The sequence below is a fragment of the Myodes glareolus genome, chromosome 3, assembly GCF_982192425.1.
Source record: "Myodes glareolus chromosome 3, mMyoGla1.1, whole genome shotgun sequence".
Lineage (NCBI taxonomy): Eukaryota > Metazoa > Chordata > Mammalia > Rodentia > Cricetidae > Myodes > Myodes glareolus.
The window spans coordinates 5,625,609-5,651,707 of NC_142028.1; the positions used below are offsets into that span (position 1 = coordinate 5,625,609).

At 45.2% G+C, this 26,099-nt stretch overlaps 1 protein-coding gene across 9 annotated transcripts in view; it reads right to left on the bottom strand.

Moving 5' to 3' along the window:
* Positions 1-15,559: 15,559 nt before the first annotated feature.
* Bmal2 (basic helix-loop-helix ARNT like 2) overlaps positions 15,560-26,099 on the bottom strand; it is a 45,481-nt gene continuing 34,941 nt past the window's right edge. For 5 of the 9 annotated variants that reach the window (XM_048432674.3, XM_048432676.3, XM_085687369.2 and 2 more), the window contains one exon: positions 19,560-23,765. In XM_048432674.3, the coding sequence (XP_048288631.2) occupies positions 23,629-23,765 (137 nt within the window). In that variant the 3' untranslated portion in view covers positions 19,560-23,628. Of the gene's footprint in view, positions 19,440-19,559; positions 23,766-24,800; positions 25,466-26,099 lie in introns of those variants that run through there. The other 4 variants (XM_085687368.2, XM_085687367.2, XM_085687366.2 and 1 more) reach the window with 3 other exon arrangements.

A 26,099-nucleotide genomic window follows, 5' to 3' on the forward strand; every position in this document is an offset into this window, starting at 1 on the left:
AATGGAAGTTCATTTCTTGAACAGTTTCCTTCACCTGTTTTTTGTTGTTGTTGTTGTTGTTTTGTTTTGTTTTTTTTTGTTTTTGTTTTATGGATTTCTTGGCATTCTTTAAGGGATTTATTGATTTTCTCCATGTAGTCAGAGCCTGCTTGTTTGTTCCAGGCTGCTCAGCCCTGAAATAATCACACAGAAAACATATTATTTGCAATACTGTTTGGCCAATCACTATAGCACATTCCTAGCAAACTCTTACATATTAAATTAACCCTTTTCTATTATTTTATATTTTACCAGAAGGTTCATGGCCTACTGGCAAGGTTCCAGCTGGCAGCTTGCATCTTTCTCCTCTGGTGGTTCCATAGCATCTCCCTGACTCTGCCTTCTTTATCCCAGCATTCCGTTTAGTTTTCCCCACCTAGCTTTATTCTGTTAAGCCACTGACCAAAACAGCTTCTTTATTCACTAACCAATAAAAGCAACACAAATACAGAAGGCCCTCCCACACCATTTCCCCTTTTTTGTCTAAATAAAAAGGAAGGTTTTAACTTTAACATAGTAAAATTACACATACAAAACAGGTATCTAGCAAGAATTAGTTACAATATTTATATCTACTTTATATTTTTATCACAACTAAGGAAAACAATATTATAACTATCAATTCTTCAACTCCATTAAAGACTCCAGAAGGATATAATATTACCTCAGTAAATAGGAAGTGCATTTTAAGCAACTTCTAAAACTCTAGAATTGACAGGGATGGTGCCAATTTGTTGAAGGAGGCCACTTATTTGTTCCCTGCTGCCCAGACTCCCAAAATAACCACACAGAAACTGTATTAATTAAATCACTGCTTGGCCCATTTGCTCTAGCTTCTTATTGGCTAACTCTTACATTTTAATTTTACCCGTTTCTATTAATCTGTGTAACACCATGAGGCTGTGGCTTACCACGTAAAGTTCCAGTGTCTGTCTCCAGCAGGGCTACATGACTTCTCCTGACTTTGCCTTCTTTTTCCCAGCATTCAGTTTAGTTTTTTCCACCTAGCTCTGTTCTACCCTATCAGACCAAGCCAGTTTCTTTATTCATTAACCAATAAAGGCAGCACATAGGCAGAAGGACATCCCCATCACCTCCAATTTTTTTGTCTTGTCCTCAATTTCTTTAAGGGATATTTTCATGTCCTCTTTAAGGGCCTCTATCATGGTCATAAAGTTGGTTTTAAGTTATTTTCTTGATCTCCAGATGTGTTGGAGTATTCTTGCTGTAGGAAGACAGATGGGCCCTGGTGGTGCCATATTGCCCTGACTGTGGTTGATAATGTTCTTACACTGGCATTTATGCGTTTGGGTTGGGATGATTAGGCCTAGGTGCTGATTTCTGAGTTTGCCTTTGTTGGATGGGTGTTTTGTTCTTGGTTTCTGTTTCCTCTTTGGTCTTCTGGTCTTTGTGGCCTGGATTTCTGGTGGCCAGAGTGACTTCTACTCCAATAGAGTCTCTGTCTGAAGTGGGGGCTATACTTCTGTTGGATAACTTGAGTGTAGCAGCAGGTCTCTGTCCAAGTTGGGGGGGTGGGATATGGTAATAAGGAAGGGAGCGGGGATGGGGAGCACTCAGTGAGTGGAGGAGGACAAGGTGGTAGATGATAATGAGGAAGGGAGCAGAGATGAGGAGCACTCAGAGAGTGGAGGAGGACCACTGGTGGGCTATGGTAATAAAGAAGGGAACAGGGAAGGAGATCACTCAGAGAGTGGAGGAGGACCACTGGTGGGCTATGGTAATGAGGGAGTGGGGATGGGGAGCACGTTTAGAAGTTCCTACTATTACAGTGTTGCCCCTGAGAGGCTATAATGTAACCACTTCTTCAAGGCTGAACACACCTACTGTCCTCTTAGATCAAAGCAGCTGTAAGCAAATGAGACCTTCAAGAGGTGGGGCCTTCTAACTCTCCTTCACAGAGCAGAGGAGGCTCTCTCACAAGGCCTCTCTCCCTGAGGTTATATAAAAGCCAGGCCAGTGTTTTTGATTTGCCTCTCAAGGTGCAGCTTTCCGTGAGCTGCATGTGAAGGGTACAGGACTTCTTGGTGGTATAGCCGCCTGAGAATTGCCCATGCTACCAAAGTGACATGAATGAGCTCGCTGGTTCACCAAAGCATACTTAGATGGGATCTCCTGGTCTGTTGGTGCCCTCTTTATCTCGGGTGACTAGACGTGGGTATTTTGATTCCCCTGGGAAGAAGTCACACAGCAAGTCTCCTGTGGTCTCCCGTTTCTTCCCTTCTCATTTGTCCCATGCTGTGCATGGTCCTGCTTCTAAGACCCAGACCTGCCCACACATCTCCTGCCTGGATTCACAGATAGACAGATAGCTAGGTTGATGGACATCTCACTTCATTGTCAACTTAATGAGGTTTAGCATCACCATGGAAACACAGGTCTGGGTGTGTCCCTGAGGCTGCTTCCAGAAGGGTTTAGCTAAAGAAGGAAGGCCCACCCTGTGTGTAGGCGGCCCTGTCCTACGGGCTAAGGACTGCATAAAAAGAAGCAAGCTAAGGACCACTCATCTCTTTCTGATTCCTGAATAAAGACGTAATATGGCCAGTGACCTCACCATCCTGCCATGCCTTCATCGTGGATGGCATTTCCTCAAACTGTAATTCAAAATAAGCCCAGTCATTCTGTTGTCTCCTGCCAGGTATTTGAACACAGCAATAAGTAATGAATTCAACACATAAGTGTAGGCAGATGACAGACAGACAATAGATAGATAGGCAGGTCTATGACAGATGGATAAGACATGCCATCTCTAGGTGTGGTGGCTCATATCACTTGAGAAGTTGAGGTGAGCTTAAAAGTTAGTCTGAACTATAGCTTGACTCTTTCTCAAAGTAAAAAAACACAACATAAATGTCCCAGCCCACCTCCATTCTCTGGGTGTGGACTACGAGACAGGATCACGACAGTGAAGAGGTATTCTTGGGAAGGCCTGCCAAAGGAGAAGAACCTAGTGAGGGTACCAGGAGCCACTGTGTCATGATGTTGACAGGGTACTGCACAGTGAACAGGGAGACTGAGAACAAAGAACTCTCGGAGGATGAATCTCATGTAGGGCACGGTCACCAGGCCCAGGTGTCCCTGCCTTGTCTGGAGGTTAGCCACTGCCAACCCACATTCCTCCAGGAAGGGTGTCCTCACGTGTGCCTACGGCTAAGACATGTTTCTTCCTGTTTTTCTTCACGAAGGCCCTGAACTCTCCATCCAGCCCTGTCTCCAGAAGCTCCCAAACATTTTCCCGTAGGAATCCCTCTGCATCTTCTTTGGGGCAACTCCAGCCTTGGTTGTGACAACTGGAACAGAATAGCCTACAGTAGATGTGGTTCAGAGAGGAACCGGCCACACAGACTTACCCTGGCTGAGCATGGGAGGACATGACCTCCTAGCGATCAGAGGACTGAAGGAGGGAGACCAAAAGTGAATCCAGCCTGGGCTCTACAGTGAGTTTGAGGTCACCCTGGGTCACAAGTCAAAACCATGCCTTAAAAAGACAAAAAAAAAAAAAAAACCTACCAAGCATTGTGGAATATTAATTTAAGATGTGTTGCAATTGCTTTTGCTGTGGAACATTTGTTTAATGATGCAAAGATGTACTGCATTCTTTTATGTTGCATTTGTTTAACTCTGTGAAGTTAACTCTGTGTTACTGTGCCTGTCTAAAACCCCGACCAATCTAATAAAGAGATGAACGGCCAATAGCAAGGCAGGAGCAAGGATAGGTGGGGTTGGCAGGCAAAGAGAATAAATAGGAGGAGAAATCTGGGGAGAGCAAGATCAAGTAACTAGAAAAGGAAGAGGGGGAGGAGTGAGAAAAGAAGGGACCAGCTATCCAGCCACGCAGCCACGCAGCCACGCAGCCACGCAGCCACACAGTCACCCAGACACCCAGTCAGACACCGAGTAAGAAGGAAAGAAAAGATATACAGAAATAGAGAAAAGTAAAAGCCCAAAAGCAAAGGTAGATGTGATAACTTAAGTTAAGAAAAGCTGGCTAGAAACAAGCCAAACTAAGACTGGGCTTTTATAAGAAGAATAACACTCCATGTATTTATTTGGGAGCTGGGTGGCAGGCCCCCAAAAGAGTAAAGAGCCACCAATTACAATCCAGAGCCAGCAAGTGGCTCAGTCAGATAAGGCACTTGCTGCCAAGACTGATGACCCGAATCCAATTTCCTGCACCCACGTGATGGAAGAAGAGAACCAACTCCTGCAGATTGTCCTCTGACCTACACACACATGCTGTGGATTGTGTGCTCACACATACACACACATGCTGTGGACTGTGTGCTCACACACACATGCTGTGGACTGTGTGCTCACACATACACACACATGCTATGGACTGTATGTGCACACACACATGCTGTGGACTGTGTGCTCACACACACATGCTGTGGCCTGTATGCACACACACACATGCTGTGGACTGTGTGCACACACACACATGCTGTGGACTGTATGCTCACACACACATGCTGTGGACTGTGTGCTCACACTCACATGCTGTAGACTGTGTGCTCACACATACACACACATGCTGTGGACTGTGTGCTCACACATACACACACATGCTGTGGACTGTATGCTCACACACACACATGCTGTGGCCTGTATGCACACACACACACACACACACACACATGCTGTGGCCTGTATGCACGCACACACACACACACACACACACATGCTGTGGCCTGTATGCACACACATACACACACATGCTGTGGACTGTATGCTCACACATGCACACACATGCTGTGGACTGTGTGCTCACACATACACACACATGCTGTGGACTGTGTGCTCACACACACACATGCTGTGGACTGTATGCTCACACACATGCTGTGGGCTGTATGCTCACACACACATGCTGTGGACTGTATGCTCACACACATGCTGTGGGCTGTATGCTCACACACCCACATGCTGTGGACTGTATGCTCACACACACATGCTGTGGACTGTATGCTCACACACACATGCTGTGGACTGTATGCTCACACACACACATGCTGTGGACTGTATGCTCACACATAAACACACATACTGTGGCCTGTGTGCTCATGCATACTCACCCATACAAAGTAAACACATATAATTTAAAACTTGAAAACAAAAAGGTGTGGGGAGAGCCAGAGGGACGGATTAGCAATTAAGCGTGCTTGTTGCTCTTCCCGGGGACCCAAGTTCTGTTTCCAGCCTGTGTTGGGCACCTCACAAGCATTCCACTCAGAGAACTCTGGCGTTCCCTCACAGCCTCCAAGGGCACTGGCGCATAGGAAACACACACACACACACACACACACACACACACACACACACACATTTTTTAACCCATTCACATGACACTCAAATTTTAATGGTAAAAGGATTGTTATAATCTTGGTGAAAGCATATATTACGCTAACTAGCATGGTTACTAAAGGCCTTGCGCAGGCACCGTGCCTTTGAGCCTTGAGTGCGCCTCTCGGAGGCCAGGGGTCTTCATAATGAGCTTATCAACTGCAGTAATTGGTGGAAACGGGGCTGAAAATAAACTAAAATGAACACTAAGTAACACAAGGCAAGCCTTTTCTGGTTCCCTACGACAGTTGCCACCCTCCCTTGGCTGCATCTCCCAGAAGGCATGGCCGACCCACAGGGCCTCTGCAGAGGGGAGGATGTGCAGCCAGCCTCACCCCGCTTCCTCTCACGCTCTCTGCTTGCGGCTGTTCAGACAGTTCATTTCCATGAGGCCGCAGGCAGGTTTTAAATTGTGTGTGTGTGTGTGTGTGTGTGTGTGTGTGTGTGTGTGTGCGCGCGCGCGCGCAGGGGGACTGGTGAAGTCAGCCTTTCTGTTCTTTGATGTTTGGATATTTGTGACTTTTTCAGAGGCTGTGTGTGAGCGAGTTCCATTCTCTAGCTGAGCTTCAATGTGGAGGGTTTGGAGCTCACATACAGCCACTGAAGCCCAGAGGGGGAGCAGCATTCACCTGGGCAGGATCTGGTTAGAACTCTCTTTTCAGAATGCTAAGTCTGTGACTAATATGAAAAGCAGATATCATGGTACAGAATCCTGGCCATGTCGAAAGAATGTCATGGGATACACTTCCCAGTCAGTTCCTAGAAGCTCTGCTCCGAGGCCCCGGGGTGGTATTGACACACTGGATTTCAGCTCCGGAACCTCACCTGCTCAAGAACCTGATCCAGACTCCAGTTCTCTCTTGGCATACTGAGGGATCTAGGAGTCTCCTTGGACATTGAGGTATCAGCCTGAAACGCCCAGGGACAGCAGGCTCTGAAGCCACTGACACCAAACTCCAGGACCAACCCAGTTCACAACCACAGGCCTAGGAAGAAAGTTTCAAATCTCAAACTGGGCCATCCCTTTTAGAGCATGGTGTGAGGAATAAGTTTATCACCAAGTCCCTCCTTGCCCTGCTGTGTCTTCTGCTAAACTGAGCCATTCCTTATAAACTACAGGCTCCACACCAGCGAGGACTTTTTTGTTTGTTTGTTTGGTTGGTTGGTTTTCAAGACAGGGTTTCTCTGTGTTGCTTTGGAACCTGTCCTGGAACTCACTCTGTAGACCAGGCTGGCCTCAAACTCACAGAGATCCTCCTGCCTCTGCCTCCCAAGTGCTGGGATTAAAGGCGTGCGCCACCACCGCCTGGCCTAGGACTTTTTTGTTAGGACTGCATTTACTGTATGAATCCATTTCCTCTTGGCTCACAAATATTTGTCAAGGAGAGGGCTAGATACTAACAGTGGGGAGGAAGAGGTTCCCATTAAGAACACACCAGCTCAAGAAGGTTCTAGAAGAGAAGGCTAAGAAAGAGCATTTAGCAGAGTATGGTTGGGCACAAGGACAAGGGTGTCCTGTTATACCTCATTGGCCCTCACTGCTCAGATTCTATATCTGCAAACTGACTCGCAGAAGAAAGAACCTGACTGCTTCAAGGAACAAACGGGGGCCACCTGCTGTACATCCCTGGCTGTGTGCAGCCTGGGGACGAGTTCTCTGTCTGCCTTCATCCTTCAGCTTTCCTGCCGGAAACCGCTTCTCTCCCCAGCCTGGCCAGTGCCGTGCATTCTTTGTTTTCTGTCGCTTTGTGTCTGGAAGCTCAACGTTGGGCTGCTGGCTAGTGTCCCTGGGGTGAAAAGGCAGAGATAAAGCGCCCAGCATTGTTGGCCAAGGCCAATGAATCCACAAAGGGTGAAGCTGGGCGTGGTGTTGCTGGCCTGTGCTCCCAGCATTTGGGCGGTGGAAATAGGGTAAGCAGAATTCAGAGTCATTTTGAGCTACGTGATGAGTTCAAGGACAGCCCTAGATACACATGTACTAACTGTACTAACTACGTCTTTGAATGAGAGCTCACATGAACCAAGGCTATGGGTTGATCTGTGGATGACAACGTGTGCAGTGGGACACAGGGGCCCTGACTCTGCGGCTCCTCAGGGAAGAACCCTTGGAGGTGGGAAGAACAGGTGAGTGAGAGCTGACTGCTCTCTGAACATCAGGAAGGACAAGTGGGATGCCGTCACACGTCAGAAGGCCAGGTCACGGGCTGCCCCTCGGTCAGCCCAGAGTAAAGAAGCTCTGGATGAGGGGTATTCAGAAACTGTAGTGTTTGCCTCAATCCCGAGGACAGGGTAAGAATGCTGGAGCAGGGGAGGACACCAGTTATGACCCTCAGCACAGGACAAACAGGCTGGCTTCCAGGGCAATGACCTTCGAGGACTTGTGAGACCCGACTTAACCCTGTGTTCCTTCTCGTGGTTCCCGGAGATAACAGCAACGCTTTCGGGAAGGTCAGCTGAGAGGAAGCTGTCCTGGTAGGTGTCAGGACGTGACCTAAAACTGGCCAACGAAGAGAGAGAGAGAGAGAGAGAGAGAGAGAGAGAGAGGAAGTGTGTGTGAGAGAAAGAGGGAGAGAGAGCGAAAGAGGGAGAAAAAGAGAGAGAGAAAGCGAAAGAGAGAGAGAAAGCGAGGGAGAGAGAGAAAGCGAGGGAGAGAGAAAGTGAGAGAGAAAGCGAGGGAGAGAGAAAGTGAAAGAGAGAGAAAGAGAGAGAGAAAGCGAGGGAGAGAGAAAGTGAAAGAGAGAGAGAAAGTGAGAGAGAAAGCGAAAGAGAGAGAGAAAGAGAGAGAAAGCAAAAGAGAGAGAGAAAGAGAGAGAAAGCAAAAGAGAGAGAAAGTGAAAGAGAGAGAGGCCTTTGCACCTTCTGTGTCACCGAGTTGTCTAGAACCTTCCACCAGCACTTCTGTCTGAGCACAACTGATTCCATAACTCACTGCTGGCTGGGAAGTTCTTTGTAACTGAGAGCTGCTGCCTCACCCCCTGCTTTGCTTTCTGGAAGTCCAGAGTGCAGGATGCCTGCTTATCCAAATGTTTATGCAGAGACTCAGGCGAAGCATTTGCTTTCATTGAAGTTACAAGAGCTATCTTTATGGCCATCGTGACTCACCCAGCAGCAGCCGCCGCCTTCGCTTCTGAGGGCCGAGTGTACGGACACGAATTATAGGAAAGTCCTCTGATTAACACGCTGCCTGAGGAGAATGTAACCAGATGGAGCCATGCAGCTGACTGACCCACACGCAGCTCGCAGGGACAGGTCTCAGGGCTTCAAGGTGAAGGGCCAGAAAGACTAGAGAACCCTTCTGCATGCAACTGGCCCTGCAGCTGGTCATGCAAAGCAGACTCTCCTGTTCAAAGCTTACCTGTCGGCCTGGGGCTGTAGCCCGGTCAGCCGGTGCTTGGCTTGCTAGCAAGCATGAAGCCCTGGGTTCCAACCCTGTCACCTCATAACCTGGCACAGCAGTGCACACTTAGGAGGTGGAGGAAAGATGACAGATCAGAAGTCTATGGTCATTCTTGGCTGCGTAGCCAGTTCCAGGTCAGTCCAGGCTGCATAAATGAAAACAGGTAAATGAAGAGTTTGTTTGTTTGCCAATCCACATCAATACAAAGGCTGAGGAGAAGATTAAAAATATGAATTCCAGAGACCCAGGGCGTAACAACTGGCAGACATGCCCTTAAAAGAGCACACCTGGAGTTTAAGCAGTCTTGTTATTCTGACACAAAGAGGAAGCATCAGGTTCCACTCTCCATTTTCTGTTTTTGCTTTGCTGCAGCAAGTGGGAAGCAGGGCGGGGAAGGGCAATCGATTCAACCCGACCATTTCTCACAAACAGCAGTGTCCGAGCTCCGAAGTCTCTCTGTCCTAGAGACCCGAGGGGGCAGACCCTCGTAGTCATGGTATACCTGCTCCTGTGTGTTGTTCCGAGTTCCTGCTGTTACGTCACTAACTCCAACACTGAGCTTGAGCACCACGTAAACCACGTGTTGGGGTCGAAAGACTCATTGTTCCTGCACGGCTCACAAGTGGGGACACCCGTGCACCCTGTTTACTGTTAGTGTTGTGGTTTCTAGTCTTTGGGCCCTTCACACTGCCTTTTTTGGGGGGCTTGCCAGCCAGCTCCCAAATAAATCACACACGGAAGCTTATTCTTACTTCTAAATGCCCAGCCTTAGCTTGGTTTTTTTTTCTAGCCAAAATTCTTATCTTAAATTATCCCATCTATATTTTGCCTCTGGGCTTGCTTTCATCTTTCTCCTCTGTAGTCTGTTGGGTGACTAGGTGGCTGGTCCCCAACATCCTCCTCTCCTTGTTCTCTTGCTCATTTCTCGTTTTTTCTTCTATTTCCCCTCTCTGCCTGCCAGCCCTGCCTATCCGTTATTGGCCATTCAGCTCTTTATTAGACCATCAGGTGTTTTAGACAGCCAAAAAAAATCACAGCTTCACAGAATTAAACAAATACAGTATAAAACAAAAGCAACACATCTTTACATCATTAAACAAATGTTCCAGAGCATAAAGAAATGTAGCACACCTTAAAATAATACTCTACAACACACAGTGAGTGTGTTGACCCTCCTGGGTGATGAGGGTTGGGTCAGGCATAGTTGACTTTGACTCTCTTGTTTCTGGGGTCTGGCCCTGATTGTAGCCGTGGTGTTGAGGGGCCTGAAGTACTTTGTTCTGTGACCAGTGTGTAGTCTCAGGTGCTTCACAGGGAGAGGGTAGGTGGGAGCCATGGCACCCACTCTGTGGGGCTCGCGAAAGGCCGTATTAACACTGTTGGTCAGGAGAGGTAAGGGGTAGGAGGAACCTCAAGGGAGCTGGGGCAGTGAGACCTGCGCTGTTCCTCACTGCTGTTGCTACCTAGGATCAGGACCTCAGGTGAATTCTGCACCATGATGGCTGGGACTTTTCTCAGCCCAGCTCTTAGCTGTAGCAGAGAGAGAGAGAGAGAGAGAGAGAGAGAGAGAGAGAGAGAGAGAGAGAGCTGGACAAAGTCTCACAAAGCTTCCCCTGGCTATGACTTCTCAGGGGTAAAGTGGCAGCCACAGCCTTGCTTCCTTCAGCTCCTTCAGGTGAAGAATCACAGTGTTGAAGAGTCAGAGTCACGGTGTTTAGGCGAAGAGTCACGGTGTTCAGGGAAGAGTCACGGTGGTGAAGGCGAAGAATCACAGTGTTCAGGGAAGAGTCACGGTGGTGATGGGTCACGGTGGTGACGGCTGTATTTACCAGTGGATTGATTGGCTTCTCTGAGACAATGTCTTGCTAAGTAGCCATGACTGGCCTGGAACTCACGCTATAGAACAGGTGACAATCCTTCGAGGCGAGGAAGTCAAGGCAGGAACATTGAACAGTCACAGCACATCGACAATCAAGAACAGAGAAAGATGAGTGTGTACATGCTGGCCTGTGCTCAGGGTGGATTTCTCCGCTCATACAGTTCATAACTCCCTGCTTTGGGAATGGGGCTACCCACATCCAGGATGAGCCCTCCTTCTCAGCTCACTAAGGAAATGCCCATTGGCCAACTCAATGAAGATAATCCTTCATGAAGCCCTTCTTCCCAGGCAGTGCTAGGCTGTCAGATGGACAAAGCTGCCCATCTAGAGAAAGGGGTGTGTGTGCTGGGCGAGAGGGCTCTACACCTGACCCACCGAGTCTCTAACCGCCATGCTGAGCTGTCCCTGGTGTGAGAAGTTTCCTGGCCTCCTTTCCTAGGACTTATTTCATCTATTTCATTCTTCCCCAGAGCAGGAGACTCATAACCCCAGGCGCCAGACCAATAGAAAAAGAAGTAAAGACTTTGATCCTAAGGAGTTAGCGCACAGGACTGGGGGGAGCCAGAGAGGCAGAGGTCTCGATAGAGGATGGAGGTGGGGGGTCAGTGTGCTTCTCCTCCCCCACTTCCTGGTTCCACAGAAGAAAGTAAAACCTTCACAGCTGTGGTTCTGGTGTGGAATATCAGCTGGAGATCTGTCACACTTGTTTATGCTGTGAAACATTTAATGATCCAAAGGTTGTGTTGGGTTCGCTTTGGATTTGTTTAACTCTGTGAAGCTGTGTTACTCTGCTGCCTAAAACACCTGATTGGAGCCAGGTGGTGGTGGCACACGCCTTTAATCCCAGTATTTGGGAGGCAGAGGCAGGAGGATCTCGGTGAGTTCGTAGGCCAACCTGGTCTATAGAATGAGTTCCTGGACAGGCCCCAAAGCTACACAGAGAAACTCTCTCAAAAAAACAAAAAAACCAAACCAAACCAACAACAACAAAAAACTCCTAATTGGTCTAATAAAGAGCTGACGGGGCAGAGGGTAGGTGGGGCTGACATGCAGAGAGAATAAATAGGAGGAGGAACACAGGTTTGCTAAAAGAGGAGGGAAAAGATAAAAATCCAGGGGCTAAAGCTAGACCTGATTTTAAAAAAAAAAAAAAAAAAAAAAAGCTGGTTAGAAACAAGCCAAGCTAAGGCCAGGCATTTATAATGTCTTCATGCATTTATTTGGGAACTGGGTGGTGACCCCCTAAAGAGTAAATAATAAACAAACAAAACAAAACAAAAAACCGTAACAGTTCTCAGTTTGGGAGTCCTCAGGGCTCCGGGCAGTGTATAGGACATTTTGGTCACCACACTGAGTTGCTAGTGGCACCTAGTGGCCAACGTCTCTGGTGCACAGGCCAGACTCCCACACCACACAGTAGGACTGTCTCAGATGCTCACAGTACAGACACAGAAACCCTAGACTGTCACGGGGACCTCAACACTGTGAAGGGTCCCCAAGTGGAAACCTTCCAAGGACTTTATGATCACGCTAGCCTGGTTCACACTAAACATGGAGGTTTGTGAACAGTGCAGCAGCTGGACTTTGGGAGCAGGTGCGGCGTGGTGACTGTGACTAATGTAAGCCACCCACTGATGGCGGGATGCCAGGCCCCACCTCCGTATGTCAGGCATCCTGCTACTGATGTCTGCCTCTGCTCCAGTGTGTAGGATACACCCAAAACAAGGACGTGCTCTTGTCTGGCTCCAGGCAGACCCCACTTCCGAGAAAGCCCTCCTTCTATTTTTCTAAGTTTGGACTGTTTCATAGCTGGGAATAGCTACATTGTTTTTCCCAGTCACTAGTCAGCTCTGTAGTCAAATTCCTAACCCTGCTGGTATTTTAGTGTTATTTATAGGCTAAACATCTAATTCTAGAGGTAAAAGAGAATGCAGTTTTAAGTTTGTTTTCCCAAAACGTCAGCCAGTTTTCTTTTCTTTCTTTCTTTCTTTCTTTCTTTCTTTCTTTCTTTCTTTCTTTCTTTCTTTCTTTCTTTTTTTTCGTCTGAAAATACAAAGACAATTTGTGCGCATTGGTAAAAGGGTCATCCATTGCCCGTTTAGTGTGTTGTTATTTGGAAAACTGTCACTATATTCTGACCCTCAAATTGTGAGGAATTTTATTGTTTTTAAAATTATTTGTCTATTTATTTACTGAGGCCGAGCCTTGCAGAGTAGCCCAGGCCAACCCTGACCCCACAGCCTCCTGTCTTTACCTCCCAGGCATGACAGGATTCCAGCACACACTCCCACATCCCGCTGAAGTCAGTCACTCCCAGGTCATGCCGAGGACCCTGGGAGGAGGAGCCTGGGAGCTGGATGAGCTGCACCAATCTCAGCACAGAGGTTCCCGTGGCCTGGGAGGCGGGGTTTGCTGGGCCCTGGGTTCTGCCTGTCAATCTGTGGAAGAGCCCCATGTGTGTGTTTCTGAAGCAGTGCCACCAGACACGGATGGCACAGCCATCCACTGTAGATATGACATCCCTCCCTCCTGACAGAGTCACACTGGAGCCCAGGTTGGTGTCAAATTCACCATCCTCCTACCTAAGTGTCTGAAGTATAGACACAGCCACCCTTGGCTTTACGTTTCCTTAGGATGAATTCCGTCTCATGCTACGTTCTGTTTACGATGGCTGTTGTGCTTCATCAGCACATAGCACACGCTAAAGGAACAGTCAGCCAGGTGTGGTGGCCCAGGTCTGTGACACCTACACCCAGAGATAAAGGCAGGAAGGTCAGTAGCTCAAGGTCATCCTCAGGAGTGGACTAAGCCAAAGGCTATCCTGAGCTATGTGGGAAAAGGCCATCCTGAGCTACGTGGGAAAAAGCAAACCAGTCAAAAAAGGCCACAGTAACTTTTTAAATGGTATTTCTGTAAACTTCGGTGAATGAAAAACCCTAAATCTGAAGATGTTTTCCTGCCTTGCTCGGTCACAGTAATACTGGTGTCATTTTTTAATGTTTTGTCTTCTCTAACCTCTTAAAAAGGACCAACCTACAAGATGTTAACCATGGCTGTGTGAACAAAGAAACATGGAGAACTAAAAGGATCGGCAGGCTTCTGTGGTACATGCCTCTGCGCCCGCAGCTCAAACATTTTAAAATAAAAAGAGGCTGTAGAGAAGGCTCAGCAGTTAGGAGCTCCGGCCGCTTTTCCAGAGAACTCAGGTTTGACCCCAGCACCCACATGGCAGCTCACAACTATCTATAACTCTAGGACCAGGTGATCTGATGCTCCCTTGTGACTTCCTTGAGTACCAGGCATGCATGCAGTACAAAGACACACATGCAGGCAAAACATAAAGTAAAAATAAAAATTTAGAAACATAGTGAACTCAAAATGTGGTCAGAGAACCTGAAAATGCCTCCCTCCAAAGATTATATACACATGACAACAAGCGTACAAAAGAGTCTCGTTAGATTTGCACAGATTGAAAACACAATGAAGTATTACCAAAGGCCCATCAGGATGAACACTGGTGGGGAAAGAAGCCAATAACTAGAGTTGGCAAGACTGTGGAGGATGGGCAACTTTACGTGCTACTGGTCAGAATATGGAAACTGTATGGAAAGTAGTGTGGTGGTGCCTCAAAACTGTTTATGATAGAATCCCACTTCATCTCTGTTTCTCTATAGATAGATAGATAGATAGATAGATAGATAGATAGATAGATAGATGATATATATAGATAGATAATATAAATAGATGATAGATAGATAGAAAATATAAATAGATAGATGATAGATAAATAGATGGTAGACAGATGATAGATACACATATAGATGAATAGATAGATGATAGGTAGATGCATAGATATTAAATAGATAGATAGATAGATAGATAGACAGACAGACAGATAGGTATGTAGATACGTACAGAGATAGATGATAGAGATATGCACATACTGAAAGCAGGATCTTGAAGAGACAGTTACACATCCATCTATATCATATTCATTATAGCTAAAGTAGAGAAGGCCCAAGCATCCAACTATCCTTCAGTGGATGAATGGGCATCATGGCATCTGCATATAGCAGAATTACACAATCTCAAAAAAAGAAGAAAACCTGGCCACCTGGAACAAGAAGAATAAACCTTGAGGCAGGAAAATTTTCAGAGCCATCTTACCCGGTCTTGGCAAGGTTTGGCAGTTTTTTTTTCTTATATCCTTCTTGTCCTGTCCGGACATTGTGCATCTTGTCAGTGGTTGAAGTATGGGCATTTCTTTACCCAAAAGCCAGTTCTACCAAGAAGAAAGGCTCCAGGTGGAGTGTCTTTGATGCTCAACATTTTCTCGGGTATAGATCGGTGTTGCCAGGAGTGAATGTGTCTCACTACCACGGAACTCTGAGTTAGATTAAAGGCCATTTTCCACAGCTCTTTGAAGTGGTTGAAGATTATCGATCTATGCGGAATACAATCTCTATGTATCTAAAGAACCTGATTAGTCTGAATATAAGTACAACAAACACGGATGACGATTGATCTATAATACCTGTACAACTTAAAGACTAAGTCTTTATATTAAAATATTAAACAATCTTTAAACAACTGTACAGCAAATTAGGATAATGACCTCAAAATGGAAACAATATATGAATATCTTGATCAGATAGTAATGTACTATTATATAGAAATGTACAGTGCAATATGATAAATATATGTCCTAAAATTGTATAAATATACAAAATGTCTTAAACAAAGGTAGAAACATGCATGCATACAATATGATAAATTAACTTTGTATAGGTGTACAAATATTGTAAACAGAAATAGGAACATATTCAATATAACAAATATAATTTGAATTTGTATCAATATAGAAGAATTTATATCAGTGTAAATTGTCTATAAATAATAGCTCACAAGTATTCACTCTATTACTCACTATTATTATTAGTGTGAGTAAGTTCACACTAATCTATCATCCCATTCAATTTCCCTTTTTTCCAAGTGAGATGCTTGAGCTTACAAAACTTCTACCCCAACACCCAAACCCTATACCAATTTTAATCAACCCCTAATTGATGTCCCTAACCCTGAGGAAAAACTTTGTTGGGAGAAGGGATGTCGTTTTCTAGAATTACTTCCAGCTGTCATAAGATGATGTTCTTTCTATGGGGTCCTGTGAAAGCAAAATGTTGATTAAGTTTCAAGATTACTCTCTGGTATAATTGCAAATAGTCTCTGAGTAGTCGATAGGGTATCTTTGAGGTTCCTGTTTGAAATTCTGGTCAGAACGTTGTAAGAAGGTGCACCATTTCAGCTAACCAAGTTGGAACCATCTTGAGCAGCTGGTACCCAAAACCGATCTTAAAGTAGTGGTATCAGCATCTTAACATCATATCAACCAGGTAAAGTTGTTGTTGTGGGGATCACATCTTTTTTCCTGGAAACTTTAAAGATTACTTCAGGAAAATTTATTGTTCATTGTGGAAAACTTAAATATTATATAGACATATACTTATATAGACATATATTCAATGGTCTTTATTACCATTTAAGGCTTTGTTTAAATAAATTATTAGATCAGGTGTTATCCCAACAGATGGTCGTAAACTGGAAATGTCTCCTAACAATCTTTGAAAGTCATTAAGAGCCCTCAATTGGCCTCTCCTAATTTGTGCCTTTTGTGTTCCAGTTTTCTGTAAACCTATTTTATAATCTAGGTAATTGACAGAATCTCCTCTTTATATTTTTTCAGGAGCAATTTGTAATTCCCATTTAGGCAAAACTTTCTTTACTTCTTAAAACATTCTTTCAAAAGTATCTACATTTGAATCAGATAACAAAATGTCATCCATGTAATGGTAAATTATAGATTTAGAAATTTGTTTACATATTATTACCAATGGATAACTTACAAAGTATTGACACAGGGTAGGGCTATTGAGCATTCTTTGTGGGAGGATGGTCCATCGATATCTTCTGGTAGGCTGAATTTTATTATAAGAAGGCACTGTGAAGGCATTTTTTTCCTCTGTCATTTTCTTGTAAAGATATAGTAAAGAAACAAAATTTTAAATCAATAACTATAAGAGGCCATCATGTGGGTAATAGTAAAGGCAAAGGGATTCCAGACTGTAGAGGGCCCATAGGTTGGATAACCTTGTTGTCAGCTCTTAGATCTGTCACTATTCTTCATTTGCCAGATTTCTTTTTAACAACAAACACCAGAGGATTCCAAGGGCTGGTTGGTTCTTCACTATGGCGAGCATCCAGTTGCTCCTGGACCAGCTGTTCTAACGCCTGCAGGGTGTCTCCTGTTAAGGCTCATTGTTTGACCCATATTGGTTTCTCAGTTGACCATATTAAAGGTAGGTTCATTGGTACCTCTAAAGGTTTACTAGTTGCTTTGTGTTCTTGTACAGCCTGAATGGTTGGTGACATTTGTTTATAGCACTTTATAATATCCTTCCCAGAAACTCATGCTTCTGGGACTGCAGGAGAGTTAATATGGGGTATCCCATTGCTGCAGCAGATCACGACCCCATAAGTTCAATGTGGTACTAGCCACATATGGCCTCAGCCTTCCTCTCTGTCCTTCTGGCAGTATGCATTCAACCCATTTCATGCTTTGTTTCACTTGAGATAGGGTTCCAATTCCTAGTAATTGAACATCTGCCTCTTGAAGTGGCTAATTTGGATGCCACGATTCTGGAGTAAAGATAGTCATATCTGCACCCATGTTCAGTAATCCCTCAATTACAGTGTTATTTATACAGACTCTTAGCTTTGGTCTTTGATCATTTCTAGAAGTTTGGCAAAATATATGTTTCCTATTTTTTACTGGAGCTTTTGATTCACCCTCCATTTCTATTCCATCACCCAAAACAGTATCTTTTTTTTACAGCAAGCACTGCATTTTTTAACTTTCCTGGTGAGACATGTTCTCCATAGTGATTGGGAATGACTAGACCATGTTTGACATGGGGGGGCCTGTGAGAGGTCCCCCAAGGAGTTTCCTGATAGTATCAGGTTGTCTTGTCTGTCTGCTGTTGATCTACTCATTGCTCCAATGTCAGCCTTTGCCACATCTTCTACATAGTCCACAGATTGAGACCTTCTAATTTTGCCATTCCAAGAGAAGACATTATTTCTAGGAATTCCTTGTCTAATATCCCTTCTCAAATGTCCTATTCTATCACAATTAAAACATTTGGCATTTTGGTGTCTCTTCATACTATTGGAAATTGCTTCTCCTACGCAAGCCTCAGTGTTATAGTCAAATGTCTCAACATTCATTGTCTGCAGAATCCATTCATCCATTGGTGCTGATCTGACCTTTAAAGGTCCAAGTATCTTTTTGCATTATAAGTTGGCATTTTCAAATGCCAGAGATTTAATAAGTACTCATCTAGCTTCTGGGTATGTTACTCTTATTTGTACAGCCTTAGTTAGTCTTTGTAAAAGCAAGTCACTAAAGGGTCCTCCTGGCCCTGTTTAACCCTGGTTTATGATTCAGTTTTTTCCCTAGTTCTTGAATCCTGTCCCAAACATTTAAGGTTGCTGTGTGGCATAGGGACAAGGTGTGTTTGTCATATATATCTTGATCCTGTGGATCCGCGTAATAGCCCTTGCCAAGAATTTGATCTTGGGAAGCCTTAAATTGTTTTGCTTTTCCCTATTCTTCTAAAATTTTTGCCTCTTCTCACTAATAGCATTTTCACAGCAGCTGAGGTCCATCTTCAAGGACCACTGAGACTAACTGAAGCCAATCGTTTGGGATAGTCTTATTGCTTAAAGCCCACCTTTTCACCATTTCCCTAACAAATTTTGAATGCAAGCCATAAGATACTATTGCTTGCTTAATTTCCTTTAAATTGTTCATACCTATAGGTTGTCTTTTACATTCTTTGAATCCTTTTGGGTATTTAGTACTGGGTGGTTTGTCAGAGGAGATTACAGATAAACAGGTTAAAAACCTGGATAAGTCATCTCTGACATGTACTGGTGAGGCTAAATCCTGTCCTTGTACCTTCCCTTCCTGCTCATCAGTTCCGATAATTTCCTCAATTGTTTCAAATCTTTTTACCACTGCCTTTTGTAAATCCTGAATCTCTTGACCTGTGCATAATTCTAGTGCTTTCCTTGAGTCATTTAGCCTCTGGTCCTTATTCTGCACATTTGATTCCAAGACATGAAAATTTTCCAGTAAAGATAACATCTCATTCTTGGACATTATTTGGACAGCATGCAGATTGCCTTCCTGTAGAGATACCCTATCTTATGTTAACCTATCTTAATTTTTTAACAGATTTTGATTGTTAACTTCAACAGTATGAATTCTTTCAGATGATTTCTCCGTACTCTTTGACATGAATTGAATTTTGTCTGTCAAATTAATGCTATCCTTTTCAATGGTATTAATTTTTTCAGCAAACTTTTGATTTTTGATGGTATTAATCCTGTCAGCTAGCTGTCCATTATCATTCTTGGCTCTGATATCAAACCATTTCCTTAAGGATATAACATGAAAAACAAAGCTAATTCCTAAAACCAAATAGATGGATGTATAAGAAAAAAATCACATAAGCCTTGCAGAATAGCATCCATAGTATAAGCAAAATGGTTATTAATTTCCTGGATGGTATAGTTGGTAGGAACCCAAAACTTGCCAGCAGTTGTGAGCCACAAAGGGACCTGTGCGCAACCAGCAGACATGACATGGCGGGGATCGTGGCAGGAATAAATCCCAGGAGGCTGGAGAGGCTGCAGCAGCGTCTGTGGGTGGGAGGCAATGGTGGGAAGTGGTGAACTCATCCTGGTAGTTGCAGGCTTGTACCCACATTGGGCAGCAGATGTAGGTGAACACTAATAAAATAATCCCACAGTGGCTCAGAATTGAGTATAATAAGGGGTTCTTTATTTAGGGGTACTCACAGATCACAGTTTATTGCATGAGTGGGGAACAGGAACTAAATCCAGCAGCCGGGCAAGGGAGGAGAGAGAGTGGGCATACAAGCCAAGGCCACGCTCACCTGGCCCAGCCTCCCAAAGGCCATTGGCTGAAGGAAGTTCCCCAGCACATTATTATCATGGTGCTTCATGGCGGCATGCAGGCAGACATGATGCTGGACCCAAGAGTCCTACATCTTGATATGTAGGCAACAGGAAGTGGCTTGAAACACTGGGTGTGGCTTGATATATGAGACCTCAAAGGCCACCCCTAAAGTGACACACTTCCTCCAACAAGACCACACCCACTCCAAGAAGGCCACACCTCCTAATAGCAATACTCCCTTTGTGAGCCATTTTCTTTCAAACCAATACACTTCTACTTCCTGTTTTCATGTTCCATAAATAAGTACATACAAAAAATTAAAAATTAAAAAAACTTTTCAGAAAGAAGAGATAAGAAAAAGGGACTCACTGTGGCCCAGTGGGAAATCCAGCACCAAATTCTAATCTAAGCAGTCAGGCAGTGATTAACACGTAAATATAGACAGCTACTGTGTGCTGCTCTGCCCAGAGATCTGAAAGCCAACCCTTTCCTTAATATGTGCTTCTACGTTAGGAACTAGTGCACAGCACCAAGGAGAGAAAGTTTATTAAGTTAGAAACACCACAAACTAGTTATTTATATAAAATATAATTTAATTTCACTCTTTTCATTATTTACCACAGAATTAAAAAAAACAGTAATATATACAGACAAGAACAAGAGAGTTAGAAAGAGTTGGACATGGGATAGAGATCGTCATTCAAGAAGTTGGGTGACAGCAGCTCCCCCAAGGTCAGAGGACACCCCAGCATTGACTGGCACCTCAGTCTCTACAACTTGAAAAGAACCTTTAAGACTCCTCTGGCCCACACATCTCACTCAACTGCCAAAGATCATTGCATTCCAGGCAGGGAGGCCAGATGTGCCTCTCCCAGGCCTGAGGGGTAGGAATTGTTCCAAAGAAAGCCCTCAGAGAAGGGAGAGAGTAGCTACATTGCCTCTGGAGGGTTCTAGCCCTCAACCCTGTTCTAGACTGGGCAAACCACTAGGCAGTCAGCTCTCTATGTGGCCTGACACAGCCCCAGGGACACAGGAGGTTCAGAACCCACTGCTGGGTCCAGAGATCCTGCAACCTGCAATACCAGTTATTATTTATTCTGATTTCAGCGAGGCACAGCATCATTACGTAACTCAGACTAGCCTCAAACTAACAGTGATTCTCCTGCCTCAACTTCATAAATACTGGGATTGCAGGTGCAACTTTTTCAGCGGGACACTACAAACAACCTCCTCCTCATTCCACCGGTTCCTGGTTCTTTTCGGCATTTCCTGTTGTCTTTGTCTCTCAATAAATTTATGTATTTGTTGACCATATGGTGTCAATATTGAACCCAAGTTTTATGTAGCTTCAGGCTATCTTCACGTAATAAAATGCATGGAACTTCAAATTCTCACTTTGTAGCCCAGGTTGGCCCAGAATTTTCAGCCATCTTCTTGACTTGGCTTCTAAGGACTGGGGTAACAAGAGTAAATAACCTCATCCCTCAACTCTTGGTCCATTTCCATAATATCCACCTAGCAAAACATCCTAGTGTTGTGCTGTCCAGAAGAAACGTACACTAGCCACATTAAAAAGATAAAATAGCAGGGATGTGGGTGCAATCCCAACACTTAGGAGACCAAGCTGGGACTGTGAGTTTCAGTCAACAATAACATAAAAGTAAAAAGATATAAGTACAATTAATTTTATTTTATTTTTTGCCTTAACCTCATATATTCCAAATAGTATTGAAATAGTGAGTGCAAGCTTGTCAGTGCCCAGCCTTGGAAGAGGTAAGATTTCTCTAGTGGCTTGGCTGCTTTGCTTTTCTGATTTCTGGGTTGAACCCCAGTATCTGTCTCTGGGTCTTTATTATTCGAGCTACAGCCTTATGGACCCCGTCACTTCAAAACAGCATACTAGGAACACTGGCATACTAGGAACACTGGCAAGCTGTTGACACTTGTCCCTTGCAGATTGGACGAAAGCTCTGCTCGGTCAGGTACAGCGTGAATAACTGGCACTGTGGATCACAAAAGGACACTAGGGCTCGGGGCTCGGTGTGCCGTTCTCCGAGAAGAAAAAACGGTGGGTCTGGGCCTGCATTAGAGCCTGAGGGCGTCCTGGCTCTTCCCAGCCTGTCTGGCTTGCCTCTGTAGAGCACAAAAGGGGTCTGAGTGAGCGCTCGGCAAAGACAGTCAAATACAAGGGGTTAAGAGCTTTCGCTTGTCTTCAGAGGACCCACATGGTAGCTCACAGATGTGCGCAATTCCAGTTCCAGGGGATCTAATGCCCTCTTCTGGCCTTCACAGGCACTGCTTGTAAGTGGTATACAGACCTACAAGCAGGCAAAACACCCACACACAAAATAAGATAAAGCGTGATTCTTCAGGAAAGAGAATAGATAAGCATTTAAATAATCTTTTCATTTTATTTATTTTAAAGACAGGGTTTCATGGATCCCAGTCTGACCTTGGACTTCCGATCCTCCTAACTCCTGAGTGCTGGGATTACAGGTGTGCACCACCACATCTGGTTTACAGTTCTAGGAGCTGAACCCAGGGTTTCCTGCACACTAGGCAAGCAGTCTACCCACTGGGATGAATTCCTAGGCCAGAGTTTCAGACAATCCTAATTCTTACATTCCATTTGAACCATCTCTGGGTTAATCACTGTCTTAAAATGCCTTCTAAATTTTAAATTATTACTAGAATGTTGGCTTTTAAGCGGTTTTTCATTGCCTTGTCATTTGAAGGACTGTAGTTAAGATGGGAATTGTGATGTTTGGTTTTAATCCGAACACTTGGGAGGCAGTGACAGGTAGATTTCTATGATATCGATATGGGGCCAGCCTGGTCTACACAGTAAGTTCCAGACTAGCCTGGGCTACATAGATCCTCTCTCAACAAACACACAAACAAAATCATACAACAACACAATAACAAATAACAATATTTGCCACTTGCTTCATTCCTTCGGCTGCCGGCGGTAATGACTAACCAGTTACCTAGCAGGTTACAGCTGTCTCCTAGGTCAGCTCGGTCACCAGGGAACTAGTGACTCCGATGCCGCCACAAATGCAGCTGAATTATATACATTAAACATTAACAACCCATAGATTTAAGGCGGGACCGCCCATAGGTCATTTAATCTGCCTGGGCCTGTTTTACCCTCTACGCCGAATCTGTCGCTAAGCCAGCTTCAATATTGGAAACCAGCAGGACAGCGCTAGCTACAGTGAAAACCCTTAGTGGTCCTATTATCCGCTAGCAAGGGCTCAGGGTCTATCTTCTTCCGTAAACAACGCTGGGACGTAGGCCTTTTCTGTGTTTTAAGACGTCCTCTCCCTTGAAGTCCATTGTAGTGTGCACAAGTTGGCCTCAACATCCCAGCAATCCTCACCAAGTTCTACACAGGCCGTGCACAGTGTTCATCAACAGCACAACCTCACAAGCTGCTCTGCCCCTTTAAATGTTCAAGTTCTCACCATATCCTAGACACACCACGCTCTTTCATCAGTTAGGGAAAGGCTCAAGGTGTAGGAATAACAGCACACAAGCCCGCGTTATCAGTCTCTTAGGCCATAGACAAGGAAAATGTCAATATGTTAAAATTCCCATACTCAAAACTATATAAAAAAAGAAGCAAAGTAAAGCCCAAACAACATGATTTTGGTCATGCATATGGCAGTCTGACCCAGGCTAGTTCACTGAGTAAAGAGAGTTTGATGAACTTGACTGTTTCGCTGTGGAGGAAAACATCTTGTTCTCCCACAACCGTGAGAGAGTAAGGTGCAGATGTATAAAAACCGATAGACTATTAATAAAAGACAGAAAGTCTCGATACAGTGCTGAAGAACAGCGTGATTTGTAGAGGGAACTCTCCACAGAGATTCTCACTTTAGCTCACGGTCTCATGTGGATCAGATGCTAGAGGGTCCACTGGATGTCGCCGAAGTCCCCAGGGTCACCCAGACCCGCTTCTGCTTCCAGGTAATTCATGAATGCAGCCATGGCTGTGTCATTGCTGTCACCCAGAGCGTCCACATCCAGCTGGGCACCATCACCTGGAGGTAAAACACAGACTGTGTAAGCCCGAGGAGACGTGAAGGAAGCCACGTGTTACAGTAACTGTAGGCAAAGTCTGGAGAAATGGCTGAAGGGCACTGGCTGCTCTTGCAAAGGCGCCACACGGCGGCTCACAAACACCTGTAACTCCAGTTCCTGTGGATCCAGCAACCTCTTCTGACCTCTGTGGACACTAGACATGCCTGTGTGCACAGACATACATGCAGGCCTATCTCTCATACACAATTAAATGAATTAAAAATAAAATAACCATAGTCAAGAACAGGAAAGTCAATAGCAAGGGCTGAGGTTCTGTTGGTGAAGTCCTGGTTTGACGCCCGGCACTGTATAAATCAGGCGTGGGGGTGCACACCTGTAATCCCAGCAGGAGGCAGGAGGACCAGAAGGTCAAGGTGATCCTTTGCTACATACATATTTGAGCTCAATCTGAGATACAAGAGGTCCTGGGTGACGATGATCTTTAATTGTCAACTAGTTACAATCTAGAACCTAGGAACAGAGTCTCAACGAGTGACTGTCTGAACCTGCGGGAAGGCCGGTGGGGGCCTGTGGAAAGGCCCGTAAGGACACCCAGGAAGGCCTGTGAAGACTTGAAAAGGAGCCACCCTGACTGAGGGGGTTACCATTTCATGGACTGGATCTAAACTATGTAAGCGTGGAAAAGCAAGCCGAACAAGTGAGCATGCAACTATTTCTCTTGGCTCTTGACTGTGGATTTGGCTGATGACTTCAAGCTCTTGCCTTGAATTCCCACAGTGACAGACTGTGACCTGGGACTGTGAACTCCTAAGCTGCTTCCTGCCAGGGTGTCTTATCACTGCAGCAGAAATGATATTAGAACACCTACCCATCTTAAAATAAAAAACATAAAGCCAGCAGGGGCCACCGGTACAATTTGGAAAGGAGAAATACATGTCTTTTTTAAAAAAATATTTATTTATTTATTTATTATGGATATAATATTCTTTCTGCATGTATGCCTGAAGGCCAGAAGAGGGCACCAGACCTCATTACAGATGGTTGTGAGCCACCATGTGGTTGCCGGGAATTGAACTCAGGACCTTTGGAAGAGCAGGCAATGCTCTTAACCGCTGAACCATCTCTCCAGCCCCTGAGAAATACATGTCTTAAATTGAAAAGCTGGATATATTTTATCTTATTTTATTTCACGTGTGTGGGTGTTTGGCCCACATGTATGTGTGTGCACCATGTACATTCAGTACCAGAGGAGCTGCCGTGCAGGTGCTGGGAACTGAACTTGAGTCCTGGGCAAGAGTAGCCAGTGCTCCTGACCACCGAGCCATCTCTCCAGTGCCCTGACGTGCTTCTAAACGAGCTGTGCATTCTGTAGTAGATATTCACACTGCTGGGTGAGGGCACAGACTCCCAGGCTGTTGGGCGTTAGAGGCTCCGTATCCAGGAGCCCAGAAGATATTTGATTCATCTACACTATACGCAAAGTTCTACTTGTTTACTGCTAAAATCTGAGGCTGTGGAGAAAGCCCCACAACCCAGAACACTGGCATTTTCATGAGAAAAGTCAGGGTTTGGAAAAGGAAATGAGGATGGGGCTGAGGTGAGATCTATGTTTGAAATACAGCAAGGTTCTGGACAACTGAGGCTAAATCGCAGTAGAGAGTAATCCAAGTCTTCTGGGTGTTTTCAAAGTCAGCAGAACCTGAGAGGAGTGGAAAGCAGTGCCATCAGGAGGTGTGAACCGAGTGTCTGCATTTGGGGCAGCAGTGCCGTCAGGAGGTGTGAACCGAGCATCTGCATTTGGGGCAGCAGTGCCGTCAGGAGGTGTGAACCGAGCATCTGCATTTGGGGCAGCAGTGCCGTCAGGAGGTGTGAACCGAGCGTCTGCATTTGGGGCAGCAGTGTCATCAGGAGGTGTGAACCAAGTGTCTGCATTTGGGACATCAGTGCCGTCAGGAGGTGTGAACCAAGTGTCTGCATTTGGGACAGCAGTGCCGTCAGGAGGTGTGAACCAAATGCCTGCATTTGGGGCAGCAGTGCCATCAGGAGGTGTGAACTGAGCTTCTGCATTTGGGGCAGCAGTGCCATCAGGAGGTGTGAATTGAGCTTCTGTATTTGGGACAGCAGTGCCATCAGGAGGTGTGAATTGAGCTTCTGCATTTGGGACAGCAGTGCTGTCAGGAGGTGTGAACACAGCTACTGCATTTGGGACAGTAGTACGGTCAAGAGGTGTGAACTGAGCTTCTGCATTTGGGACAGCAGTGCCATCAGGAGGTGTGAATTGAGCTTCTGCATTTGGGACAGCAGTGCCATCAGGAGGTGTGAATTGAGCTTCT